Source organism: Centroberyx affinis, unplaced genomic scaffold (assembly GCF_046629955.1).
Source record: "Centroberyx affinis isolate AG114_WGS23_722 - 3 ecotype Tasmania unplaced genomic scaffold, CSIRO-AGI_Caff_v1 ptg005633l_1, whole genome shotgun sequence".
NCBI lineage: Eukaryota > Metazoa > Chordata > Actinopteri > Beryciformes > Berycidae > Centroberyx > Centroberyx affinis.
This window is the reverse complement of record NW_027282835.1, coordinates 186,652-200,454: the sequence shown is the minus strand read 5'-3', so window position 1 is coordinate 200,454 and position 13,803 is coordinate 186,652. Positions and strand designations below refer to the sequence as shown.

Genomic DNA, 13,803 nt, shown 5'->3' with positions numbered 1-13,803 from the left:
ATGCGAATCGTTGCCATGCATCAATGTGAAAATCTACCATGATAGTAGGTCACATTTGGTTATATAACCATTCTTAATGTTCTGTTCTGAACATCATCACATCAGCGGATATGGAAATAAAAGAGGATGTATCAAGATCTGGAGGCATCACACGCATGGGGCTAAATAATGAGGAGGAAATGGGATCAGCCGTCAGGGTCGTCAGGGTTGGACCCTCGTTCCCGTCTCAAACGGCGGCTGCTCAGCTGCTCCTGTCATCCATATTTGCAGCCTCAGTGGACAATTTCCTCAGCCGCAGGCCCTCTCAGTGCTCACAACAACACATAGATCAAGTGAATTAATTCTGCTATTGTGGCAGCGCACTGGAGATCTAGGTCATGCAGTCATGGCTCTGCTTTTTTTCTGCCGCCACATAAACTAATGTCAACATCCTCCTATCCTCCTGCACAATCTGACCTTGACATTCCCAGGTGATTTTCCATGGAGGGTGTGTGTGTGTGTGTGTGTGTGTGTGTGTGTGTGCGTGTGTCTGTGAGAGAATGTGTGTGCAAGCGCGTGTGCGAACATGTGTGTGGATACATGTGCGCGTGTGCGTGTGTCTGTGTCTCTGTGCGTGGGTATGAGTGTGTTGTTTGTAGGTAGCGTAGGTATGATGAGATGCGTTGTGAAAAAGAATGAGCCACTGTCTATACTTAGGGTTTGCCTGCAGCTATGTGTGCATGAAAGAGAGAGAGAGAGAGAGAGAGAAGATAGAGAGCACAGGAGTGGATGTGGGATGGTGAGCAGAGTGAGAGAGGCAGAGGGAGGATGACAGAGAAGGGAGTAGGGTGGGAGGGAGAGGAGGCAGAGGAGAGGAGGGGAGGGAGGGGCGCAGTGAGGGGACTGTGACGCACGCTGATCGGCTCTGCTGGCTGCCGATTGGCTGCGGCGGCTGCCAGTCAGAGGAGCTGGGAGCCAGGCGCTGGTAGGAGAGCAGATTATGAAGCGGAGCTCAACCAGCGGCAGTCTCCTCTCATTGTCTCAATGGCTGCACACGCGTTCCTCCTCTGCTCCCTCGCCTTGCTGTCCGCTCTCAGCCGGCCTGGGCTCTCCTTCTCCTCTGATGAAGAGTTGCAGCCAGGACTTACCTATGACGAAGTGCCTGAAATCCTGGACAGAAGGTAAATTCACCCTCTTTATGGCTGTGAACAGAGGAGGGGTGTAGGGGAGGGGGGGGGAGGGGTAGAGGAAGATGCATGCAGGGATGCTGGGATGCTGATGTGTTCTCTTAGGGTCTTTCTTTCTCCCTTTCTCCTCCCTTCCTTTGTCCCTGTCTCACCTTGGATTAATCACAAATCGTGAATACAGGCAGTATTGGTGTGTCAGAAAGAGCTGTGCTGCAAGGCTATGTTTGTCTGAGTCTTGGAGACTGCATCAGACGCTGCTCATCGATCATGGATGGGGCTGTTGTCTCTGTACAGTAGTGTCGGTCTGGCAGCAGGGAGCTAAATAAGGCTGGGGCAGTGGGCCTGCAGGAGAGGTACAGAGAGCAAGAGAAAGGAGAGAGGAGAGAAGAGGGGGAAGCGGCACAGAGGGAAGGTAAACAAGGATGGGACAGGGAGGAGAGGAGAGGATGCATCAGGGATGGTCTGTTGGGGTCTGTTTACTGATGCAGTCATAGAGAGAGAGAGAGGGAGAGGGAGAGAGAGGGAGGGAGAGAGAGAGGGAGAGAGAGAGAGAGAGAGAGAGAGAGAGAGAGAGAGAGAGAGAGAGGGGAAGAATAGAGAAGGGAATTCTACCCGGCCATGTCTGCATAATGCACATGCAGTCCTGCAGGTCAAATCTGGATGAAATACTCAGCGCCCAAACCATGGGGCACACACAGCAGTGTCACAGGGAGGGGAGAGACAGCAGCCAGGGCCTTTGTTAACACCGATTCCTGTCTGCCTACAGAGAAATTGAGGCAAAGACCTAGGATGTTGTGCCAAAACCATGAAAGGCTGATGAAACAATGCCACGCACGATCCTTCACACAATCCTCCATAGCGCAAATGCCTCAAGCCCAACATGCTGTAATTTTTCAATGGCAGTGGATATTGAAATAAGAACCTCTAATCATTGTTTAAGCAATTTGGCTCATTTCTATTGTGTGTGAGATGGCTGAGACATGTTGCGCCTGTGTAAGATTGTGATACTAATTGCACTTCAAACACACTGGTACACTTGGATCTTTGGAGATACTGAGAATGAAAGATTACGGTTGTCATGCTTACATTTATTACATAAGCAATCGTATCATCTGTGCACATGTGTGCATGTCTGGGCACGAATACTTATGATTACTGATGATTTCGAATTTGCCATCGTCATTATACAAACTCTCATGGGATTGTTTTCATTCCAGCTCAATCTACTGTGTTTAAAACCTAGACAGATCACTCTCTTAACTTTTCATAACAGGCACTCCGGCGGGGAATACTGACATTGGTGTCTTCTGGGAGTTTTGACTTGAAACGTCAGCCCGTTCCCTGGATCAAACTTTATACGTAACTCTCCACGTAACAGTTCCGGTCCCCAGTCACAGCTCCAGTCTCAGCTCTGACACACTCCAAGATGCTGTTATATAAGAGCAGTCTTTCATTACCAAGCCTTTCATTTCAGTCGCCTTGTAGAGTACATAATGTTAGCTGAAAATGCAAAGGGAAGGTACCATGAGATGGAAGCCTCTACAGTAGAGGATGTTACAGCTGTCGATAGACTCGGTGTGCAGGGAGATAATGAGGAGAAAATGTATTCACAATTCACCATGGTTAGTGACAAGTGTGGTACAATGACAAATATAAAGTTGGACTTTTACAGGCCAACTGTGGTTGGAAGCCAGAAACCATGCAACATAATTCAAAACACTAACCTGATAGGACTACTGCATGGTTCAGTTGATATGATCCAAATACCTTCTAGGAAATGATGTTAAAAATAGCCTTCAAAAATATTGACATCTTTATAATGGACCACTGCCTGTTTACAAAAATGGATTACGGATCAAAAGATCAATTATTAATTTCAGAAACTTGCCATGTTTACTCATTCTGATATGAATGTAGTAACTTGTATAGTACCAATATTTGCCTAAAATAAACCAAACGTAATACATTTCCAGTGAAAACGGATTATGATCCAATTACTGGTACAGATTAGGGGTCAAAAGACCATGTCGTAATTTTAGAAATGACCCATTCACTCGTGACCTATTCACTCATCCTGACCTCAACATGACATCAACAGTGAAGGCAAATAAAGGGAGTGAGAGGGGAAACTATTGCGTGATTGAGATAAGCTGTAGAAGTAAGTTGTTTTGTAATGGAAAAACAGTGTTGAAGCTAGTGTAAGCTATTGTATTGCAAGACGCTGAGGAGCAGACAAAAATAAAATGGATGCCCTATATACGGCTGGTCACAAATGTCGTAATGTGTAGCGTGAACTTCAAGAGGAAAAGCTTAGAAGGTAGTTTGTCTAAAACCAAATTACTATATAACTTAATCATACTGCATGACTTCTAATAAGTTATTTTCACACCATGATGTAGACCTTGATCAAATACCTTCTTAAATAGTTACAAAAATAAATTAAAGTAGTGGTCTCTTTACATCGGAAAAATACTAAAATGACCCATTTACAAAACAGATTAAGGGTAAAAATACTAATGACTATTTTAAGATATTCAAGTCACACATTTAAATTTCAATAAAATGTATTAATTAATTCTATTCATGTACTCATGAGGATCTGTATGTAGTTAACATGCCCCTATAAATGTCCCAAACAATGGCATGTGTCCACTAGATATGACCCAGTTTCATATAGACAGCTACTGTAGACACAAATTAGGAGCTATTATCTAAACTTTCCACTGACATATCTACAGAGGCCAATTAGGAGTCACCACCTCTTGTTCATTAATTTTAGGCATTTAAGGGCCTTGCAGACATATTTCCATAACAAGGTTTACTCAGTCTCAAGTTGCAAAAAATTCATCTGAAATTTAGAAAAACCCAATCAAACTATAGGAACTTGTAAGTAAAAGATATGAAGAGATTTGCTTGAAAGCCAGGAGTTGCACTGCAACATTTCCTTCTGTTTTTACATACATGCATTTTCTCCTGTTGGTTTACCTGCAGGATATTTAATATGGTGAGGATTAGTTTTACTTTACTTTCATTAAATACCGTCAACAATCAACATGTGCTGAGGTTTATGTTAAACACTGTTAAACACTGACAAACTGACCCAAATATAGGAACAGATTAAGAGTCAAACTAATGGATTTTCAGAGGAAGTTTGATCCCTGAGCCCTTTCAAAGAAAGATTACAGGGTCAAAAGATCAATTGCTAATTTTAGAGATGTAAATCATATTCACATATAATTTAAGATTATTATTATTTTTACTATTTGTGCACATTTGTGCACAATTTTTGAATTTAAAGTTTCTGAAACCAAACATGAAACGCATGAAACACCAATTTCATGGGCAAACAATCAATGAATGTATGGTGACAGTACATACATAATGCAAGCTTGTTTCCTTTTGAATTCCTAATCTTATTCCTGAAATGAGTTGCAGTGTTGGCAGCAGCTTAAGACAAAGTCTGTAAAGAGCATCATAGATGCCATGATCCCAGAGGCCTAGGAAGATTTAGACCACTCTGGCACTTGACCTCAGGTCAAATTTGAGACCGTAAACACAGCCACACTAAAATGGCAGCAGGCTCTGAGCAGTATCTCAGTAAACTCCTAAAGCTTAATCTGTTCTAATAAATCTATTAATAGGGCAGCACCTGCCCAGTGTGGGATTGAGACTGTGAAGGAAACTACTGAGACTGTATTTACCAAACTACTGATGACTTCACAATGAATGTTGAAGTTAGATTACATCCTACCTACCCCAAAACGATGTTGTTTATTTGACTAACACTACTTTGAAAAAGTAGTTCAACCTCATCCAGTACATTGTGAAATATTATCATAGCTGGGTTTGGAATTTCATGTAGGCATAATACAAGGAAATATGACTACAAGAACACGTCACTATGGAGTCAGATATTGATACGCACAGTGGCCCAGGTTCCAGGCCTGGATCCCAAACTCTAATGGCTTAACTTCCATATTTAACTGTTATAAATCTTTTTTTTCTTTGGTAACGCTTTATTTTGCAGGTCTGCAATTTCCGAATAATTTCCTAGAAAGGAAGTGTTAATTTATTAGGGTTTTTCCTGGAAAGAACCATAACATTATGCACTAATCATAAGGAAAATAGAGAAAGAGTTCAATGGTAGTTAGTAGTTGGTAAGTACCTAGTAATTTCCAAGACAGTAGTTTCCAAGGCAGAACCATGAAATTATGTAGTAGTTGAAAATATTCAAATAACTAAATTATTTAATTATATGAATAATGACTTGGGTTACCAAATTGACCTCTGCCTATTATTTTTCCAATAAATAATTTATAGTTTTGCAGTTTTTTCCAGGAAACTCTTTTAGAAATTTATAGTATCTTATCGACTCCACCAGAATGCGCTACATTTTCAATATAACTACTACATCATTTCATGGTTCTTTCCAGGAAACCTCCTAAGACATTAACACACTTTTTTTGTATTCTTGCAACATTCAGCATGAAAAATGTAGTTTTTTAAACACTCAACAAAACTCTGAGACTAGTAACTAGCTATTATTCCTCTACACTTTCCTGTAGTAGGATGCAGAGGCTTGGATGGACTGATCCTGGCTCATACAGGGGCAGTACTGACAGTAGTGGTTCAGCTCTCAGTGGCAGCAGAGGCCTTGTTTACAAGTTTGGTGAGCAGGCACCACACCTTCTCTCTACTCAGCAGCACACAGCAGAGGCAGAGATGGGGGGTAGTCAGGTATCCACCTATATGCACTTGATGTATGACAGTGAAAATACTCTGTGAAAATGTATTGATCAAGATATCATCAACAGGACAGATGATTCCACTCTCACTGCTGAAGCCACAGACTAAATTATCTAATATCTTTCACACTTTTGTCATGCAGAAAATCATGTAGAGTAGGAGCCACTTTTTCGAAACCACTCATTTTTGGAATAATAGTTGTCGTAATGTTTCCCAGTTCATACTTCATTTGCACTAAACTGCACATACGTGGGTCTTTTGTTTGTGTGCATGCATGTGTGCTTGCATGCTCGCACATTTAAGTATGTATGCAGAGAGAGTGAGGTGAGCCAAGGAGTGGCTCTGGCATGGCTTTGATTATATAAAGGGCCTCTTCAGCACCCAGGCACCGTGTGACAGGCTGAGCCAATGACGGGGCCGCAGCAGTCCTGGGTTGCTGACCTCGCGAAACTGGCACAGGAACAAACGGCTGGGCTTTAGTTAGCACTCATACACTCTCTCTCTCACACACACACACACACACACATATACACAGAGTCCTCCGGCCCCTTTCAGCCAGCTGAGGCCTGGGTGGGTGCAGAGGAAGGATGCTTATTCACTTGTGTTTGGGAGAGAGGGGGGGGGGGGGGGGGCATATGCAGCCATTAGTTTAGAATAACACGAACATAGTTGTTATTCACCTCTGTAGTTGTGCGGTGTTTACTTGTATTTATAAATATGCAAATCCGATATGAAGTTTAGATTAGATAGGGATTTTTTTGAGCCTTTGCGTTGTTGTAATCCGGTTTAATGTTTGGCATATGGGCTGAACAATGGCTGCAGGTGACAGTCATAACTGCCCTCTGCCAGAGGCTTTGCTCAAGCTCTTTCACACACAATCACACTCACCATACACACACCTGCAATGTGCAAATGTAGCCGAATACATTTGGCTTTACTGTACATGTACACTGTCATACTGTCAGTCTGCATGGTCCTTTACATGCAGACATTACATACACACAAGCTTATAGGGATGGATATACACATACATGCCTACATGTGCGCTCAAACAGACACACACACACACACACACACACACAAACACACACACACACACACACACACACACACACACACACACAGGCACATGCACACAAGCACACACACACACACACACACACAGAACCCCAGGGAGCCACTAATTTAGGCTACCTCGATGCTGACGTCCAGGTTGGCACACACACACAAACACACCCGAATGTAGGTTGAACACTTCCTATATGAGCCAGCAAACTCCACTGAATGACGTCAAGGCACCTACAGCACGGCACCTCCGTGCCGACATCATTATCCAGCCATCATTATCTCTTTAATTGGGCTGCCCCTCATTGAGGTGACTGAAGCTTACTTCAAATTAATTTGATTTACTAAGAGGACCCAGCAGATTACTCTATAGCAGTGTGATAGGTGACCTGAGCCAATGTCAAAGTCAAGGCCTGAGCCGCTGACATTGAATGAGTGAAGCCTTGATGTAGCCTGAATCAACAATCCCACTGTTGCCTATGACAGAGTACAGTACATCAGCTTTGAATTTGATCATGTGTGGATTAGGGCTTTCATAATTGTTTCATAAAGAGGCTTTATTTTCCCTCTGACTTTACCATTCAGTTGACATCATTACTGTAAATACTTTTAAAAGAATGAGCAACAATTTTTCATTTTTTAAAATTCACTGTAAGGCAATACAACGCCTATGAGTGTTGTTCCTCAATCTGGACATTAACTCACGTTCAGTGAGCTGAACACTATCATTCAGGTCCTTGTTGTCCAATTTTTGCATAATGAATGATAGACGCATTTGATTGTTTGACAGGAAATTCTGGTGGGTTGTTTGTCAATTTGAAAAGATGGTTGTCCCAAGTAGCTTTTCCATATGAAGTGTTAGCAACATCTGGAAACACAGAAAATAGTCTTTACTGTATGAGTCTACTAGCAGCCACATTGTAGCCATACTAGCTTGCTACCAACATGATAGAAAGAGTCAATCCCTATATCCAATTTAAGATGAGCTCACCATCAGCCAACCTTGAGACAACCATTAGTTTATCACCACTGGAATAAAACTGGATTAGAAAGAATGTGGTCAAAGGTCAAGTTAACCAGGAAGAGTCTACAGTATGCCTCAATCTGTGAGGTCAATTCAGATCTATTAATTAACGCTCCAACTGTCCAGAATGAGGGCTGTGACATCATGCCTTAATCTCTTCATCTTATTCTGGGCCTGCGTCTCTCCATATTCTGGCTCCCATGGACCTGGCCTGTGTTTGTCCTTCTACTTACCACTAATCCTAATCTGTCTGGCACTAAACTACGCAATATGGCCCAGGTGGCAACTGTACCAGACTGGTAGATAACTGCTCCAGGCTGCTGCATTGATATATCTGGCAACCTACCCTAAAACTGTAACTTCTATTGCTACCAGAGACTGGAACTGCTAATTCCTATCCATGTGTTTGCTACTGCCCAGGCTGGCTCACCTTGTTTTGACCTGTAATTGTAGCACCCCCCCCTTGGACCAATCAGTGTAATTTTGAAAATGCTGGAATGGGCTGGTGAGATGCATAATTTCCCCAAGTTTAATCAAAATCTGATCAGCTGTGTCTAAGATATTGCGCATGACACATGGACGAATGAGCAGGTGATAGCTATGGCGCGGCCCTTGGGTTTAATCAGTATAATTTTGAAAATGCCACAGTAGAGTGGCAACATGCATAATTTCCGCAAGTTGTACCAAAATCCAATCAGCAGTGTCTGAGATTTTGAGCGTGCTGGACACAACAACAATTGAATGGAGACAGATCCATAGCCATCCCCAACCAACATATGAAGAATATAAGAAAAACAGTAGCTACTTAAAGGAGAATGTTATTTGCTTGCCACCAGGCTAACAATAAAGGAACTATCATAAGACTGTGAGGCTATAGAGCAGTAATACAAGTTTTTAGTTAAATTTGTAAGATGCTTAATAGCTGTTTCTTGACACTCTTTAATTTAAAATGTTGGCAGGAGGGGTTGTTCTCCACAAATGACTTAACTAAATCGGCCTACTATGACCCTTATCTTGGTCACTAACAGGAGCAAAACTACATGTGCACAGTTTTCTACTACAGTGGTCCCACCTATCACTGCTAGGTTTACTGGCTTTGGTGTGTTTAAACTTGGCATAAATAGTCAGGTCAACTTTAGTCTATCCTCTGCAGCTTCTCAAAAGGCCTTTCCTATGGGCTACTAGCAGAATTGCCAGGTTACTACTCAACTATAGGTTACAAAGGTGAAATCAGTCACAGGTATAGCAAGGCTAGCTCTTACTGATAAACACTGCTTTAGTTTAACTGTAGTATATCAGTAAGTTGTTGAAAGTATTTGTGACCAAAGCTGAGAAATGAATAGAGTGGAGTAAGGTCTGATGAAATGACACATGAGGCAGACCGACACGACTGTCATGTTTTGTCACTGTTAGTTGCCTCGCCCACTCCCACAGGTCTTAGAGTGGCTTCGCACAGGTTTGCCCTCTGCAAGCCCATTATAACTGGCTATTGTGTAGAGATTAGGAGGCCAACCCAGATCACCACAAGGACAGGCAGACCACTGACCGAGCAATGGCTGGACCATCGCAACAAGGAAAACTGGGCAGGTCAGCTCCGCTCAGTAAGCCTATTGCCGGCGTATTACGTCTTTGATTAGACAGTTAAAAGGATCGGGTTGGGATTAGTCTCAAGAAGTCCAAGGCTGCGCAAAAGGCTAGTTAGACTGAGAGGAGGGACAGCTAGGGCAGACACATGAAGGATGGTTTGTCCTCTTACCCTTGTGCACTATGTAGGTCACACCCACATAGAAGATTGATCATTTAGTATATGTGTTACACCTCATTTTACATTTATTTTCTTTGATAAACAGGAATCATATGGAATCATATTTACTATACATTGGATTTATTATTTTATAGTCTAGTTTGTCATATCAGAATCATTAATAATAGGTTAAGTTTGGGTATTGGGTGGGACAGAAGAGGCTGAATACATATAGACACCCAGCAATCCTCTCTGTATTTGCCCTAATTTGTAAACTGTGTCTCTCTGGAAAATAAATGCTGTCGGCAAAGTATTCTGAGTTTGTAATGAGTGGTGTGCACTGTGCAGTACAGAGCTTCTCTTCCCACTCCTGTGTGTTCGCTGCTCCTCTGCGTCAGTAGACAGTGAACTTTCACCTTCAGGGGAAAACGCAAAATAAGCATGCTGTATATTACAGTATGGAGCAGAAACTCTTCAACATTTCCCTGCATCTTGTGACCACAAGTCCTTATAATTGTGTCTCATGTCTTTTCCACAGCAGAGAGAACCCCAAACAAGCAACAAGAGTCACATCAAGTAAGTAACAAATTTGGTGACGCAAGGCCTGATTTAATCAAACCTGCCATGCTAATTTTGAAGCTGATGCGTTGGTTGGATAGTCCTGACAAACACATCTCATTCTTAATGCTGGAGATCTCTTCGCTACTTTGTAATACAAGTGGGTTGTGAGCTGTGATGTGTCTGTGATCCAAACGCCTCAGTAGGAATTCTAATGTGGGTTTGGCTAAATTTAGTCCTTTCGACAAAAAGGCAGAAAAATTGATAGAGACAATCCATCTAAGAGTCTTGTAAATCACATGTAGCTGTGACAAGATGATCTAACTGTATTTGTAAACACTGAACAATACTACCGTAACTGTGAGATAAACTGCTGATGAGTCATTGTGATGACGCAAAAACAACTGGAAATAGAGAAGATCCTGAGCATTATCGTGTGTGCAGGATCGGTTTGAGCCTATTTGTGTGTGTTGGTGGTGTTGGTGGTGTATTTGAAATTGGCTGAAGTTGTATGATTATGTTGCAATCTGCAATGCAGCACTGCAATATGCTTAATATGTGTACCGGTATAAGCTGTCATGGTGCAGTAATGTGTGTATGTGTTTTCAGGTCAAGATGGTGGGTTGGGCTTAGAAAGTGAAGAGGTTTATTTGACGCCTGAAGATGAAAACCCACTCAGGAGAATACTGCAGGTAGAGTGTCTCTCTCTCTCTCTCTCTCTCTCTCTCTCCCCATATCTCTCCCCCATCATCCCGCTATCTCTGTCCATGCACACACACGCACACACACATGCAGACAGACAAAACACAGCATACAAACTCAGCCGTATTGCATGACCTTGGACTTGGGCATATTGTAGGGCTCACACTCACCAGAGGTAAAACTTCCTTGCCACCCACTCACATAGGACCACTCTCATTGAAAAGTCATTGAAACCATATGCCATCAGCTCTTGCATTTAGGTAGGGTTACACCTGTTTCATATCTATTATCTGATACCTTGCAATGACTGTCCCTAAAAACTATATATACATTTTAACCTTTTTAAAATGTTATTTTGGAAATTACCAATTATTAATCAAACATTTCTCAGACTCATACAGCCCCTAGTGTACCTATAAGTGCAGCCTGTCACTTCGTCATAGTCAGTCTATATATCTTGTGTAATACTGCTGGATTAGCCCAAAGTGCTCTTCCATGTGGTTTGGCCTCTGAGTAAGAAGCTGATCGCCCTCTAGAGGACAATAAAAGAATGCAACACTGCTGCCCTCTACATGCCGGTTGCCATGTTTGCTGTACTTAACGTTTCTTTATTTCTCTTGTGCTTAATCCTTTCTCCATCTGTCTGCAGCCCTTTAACTGGCACCAGCCGGGGATGCCTCATAGTAAGAGGAAGCTACTCCAGTCTCTGATGGGGCCCTATGGCCCTCTGAGTGTGTCCTACAATGGGAAGACCTGCATTCTGTTCAAGGCCAAGCGCCTGGCAATCCGCTACAGGAACCATACCTTTATCGACCTGACTGAGAGGGTCTTCAGCCCCAACTCACCTGTGGACACTAAGGGCTCCATCTGCACCAAGGAGAAAGCTACGTAAGTCAAACCAAGACGTGGACAGTCAGAGTCAGAATCATTAGTGCTGACATTCCAAGACAGTTGAAGTACAATTAAAGTACAATTAGCCCATATATACCCATACCCCATACTATACTGGAACAAAGAATTGTTCCAGTAGCATTAACAGTAGGAGGGGGGTAGTAAGTATCCTGTAATACAGTAATTCAGTCTACCATAGGTTATCAAATGTGAGTAAATTGAAGAGCATGGGATCAACTCGAGAACTATGACCTCTAGGTGGTGATCATTATGAGGCAAATAACCACAACTATAAACAAAAAACAATTATACTTCAGGAAAGCATTAATTTGTGCTTTTTACCCTTAAACAACCCTATCCTCTTTTAATTTGCATCGGTTTGATACTACTTACCATTATGTATACAACAAATTTATATCATGAATTTGATTTTGAATACTTCTGGCTTTGTTGTTGCCACAGGCTTTCATTAAGGTTTGGTGACGTGGAGGACTTGCGAGGACTAGTCATCAGGTAAAAGGCACTTGCTTAATTCAAATATTTTCACCCACCAGCATCTCTATAATACACATCTACCTCAAGCATAAATGCAAATGTGTGGACTGTGCGTGTAACTCCAGCCTATCTCCCACCAGGCTTCAGATGTCCAACACCTTCTATGAGGCGGCTGGTCAAAACTGGTTTACACTGGACAGTGTTCACATCCACTACAACTGGACCCAGGAGGCTACGTTCAACGCCAGCGAGGTCTACGCTCCCGCCACCTCATCCTACCATTGCCAGCACGTCAGCAGCCTGCACAAATATGACACCCTGCTCGTGCCCAGCTCCCACACTGACACGTCCGCTAACTGGCACATCACTTTCACTGACTTCCAGGTATGCTATAGTAGGAGCTGGGGCCTTGGCTGTATAAACTCTGTTTTATTGTGGTCTCGTACACGTGTGTACAGTCATTCCCTTTGTTTTGCCTGTTTGGCTGCCTGTCAGTCAGTCTGTTTACTGTCTGTTTGGCAGTCTGTCAATCTGTCTGTACACTGTCTGTTTAGCCATCTGCTAGACTGTCTCAACCTGTCCATCTGCCCAGTGTCTCTCAGTCTGGTAAGCCCAGTAAGAGCCAGTTGTCCTCTTTAGTTCAGCCTAATCTCATCTTTCCGTTTTCCATCCGCTCTTCCAGATCCAGGCCTTCAACGTGCAGTCAGACAAGTTTGCGTCGGCCAGCGACTGCGCCACCTTCCTGACACCAGCCATCCTGATGGGCCTGGTGACATCTCTGATCCTGCTCCTGGTCTTAGCCTATGCCCTGCACATGGTGGTCCACCTCAAGCACATCGACCGCTACGAGGAACACAAAGCCACCGTCTACTTTCCCCGTAGTCCAGAGGCCGAGTTGCCAGACAAGAACAGCCTGTGAGGGAAGAGGAGGAGAAGGAGGATGACAGGGGGAGAGAGGGAGAGAGAGAGATAGCGGAAAAGAGAGGCAGAAAGGGGAGTGCAAGTGAATAAAAGAGGAAAAAAGTATCCATCGCATATATTTGTTCAACAAAACGACAATTTTGCCTGTTTATATGAAAACCTCTTAAATGTTAACTACTTTAAGTAAATGAAGACTCTGGTTGGATACTTTTTCTTCTCTCCTCATTGACCTGCATCTTGGCATCCATTTTTTGAATAAGGCTATTGGATGTTCTAGCCTCTCCCTCAGAGACGGTTCATGATCCTAATGTCGAAGGTCAAGGACAGTCCCGGGGGCCCTGAAGGGCATCACCATATTCAGGCCTTTACCCCAGCCAGGTGTTAAAAACCACAACAGGCTAGCAACTGTAGCTAATACAGCTAATATCAGATGCTCCTGATTATAATTATGTATTACATGGCTCACAAGTGTCATATTACAGGCTTCCATC

The 13,803-nt window shown here is 42.9% G+C and overlaps 1 protein-coding gene across 1 annotated transcript; it reads left to right on the top strand.

Annotated features, from left to right (window-relative positions):
- Positions 1-1,023: 1,023 nt before the first annotated feature.
- On the top strand, positions 1,024-13,310 carry atp6ap1lb (ATPase H+ transporting accessory protein 1 like b). The gene is made up of 7 exons (XM_071547056.1): positions 1,024-1,160; positions 10,284-10,321; positions 10,913-10,995; positions 11,655-11,893; positions 12,359-12,409; positions 12,532-12,775; positions 13,074-13,310. The coding sequence occupies exons 1-7, from the start codon at positions 1,024-1,026 to the stop codon at positions 13,308-13,310; spliced, it is 1,029 nt and encodes a 342-aa protein (XP_071403157.1).
- The last annotated feature ends 493 nt before the right edge of the window (positions 13,311-13,803 follow it).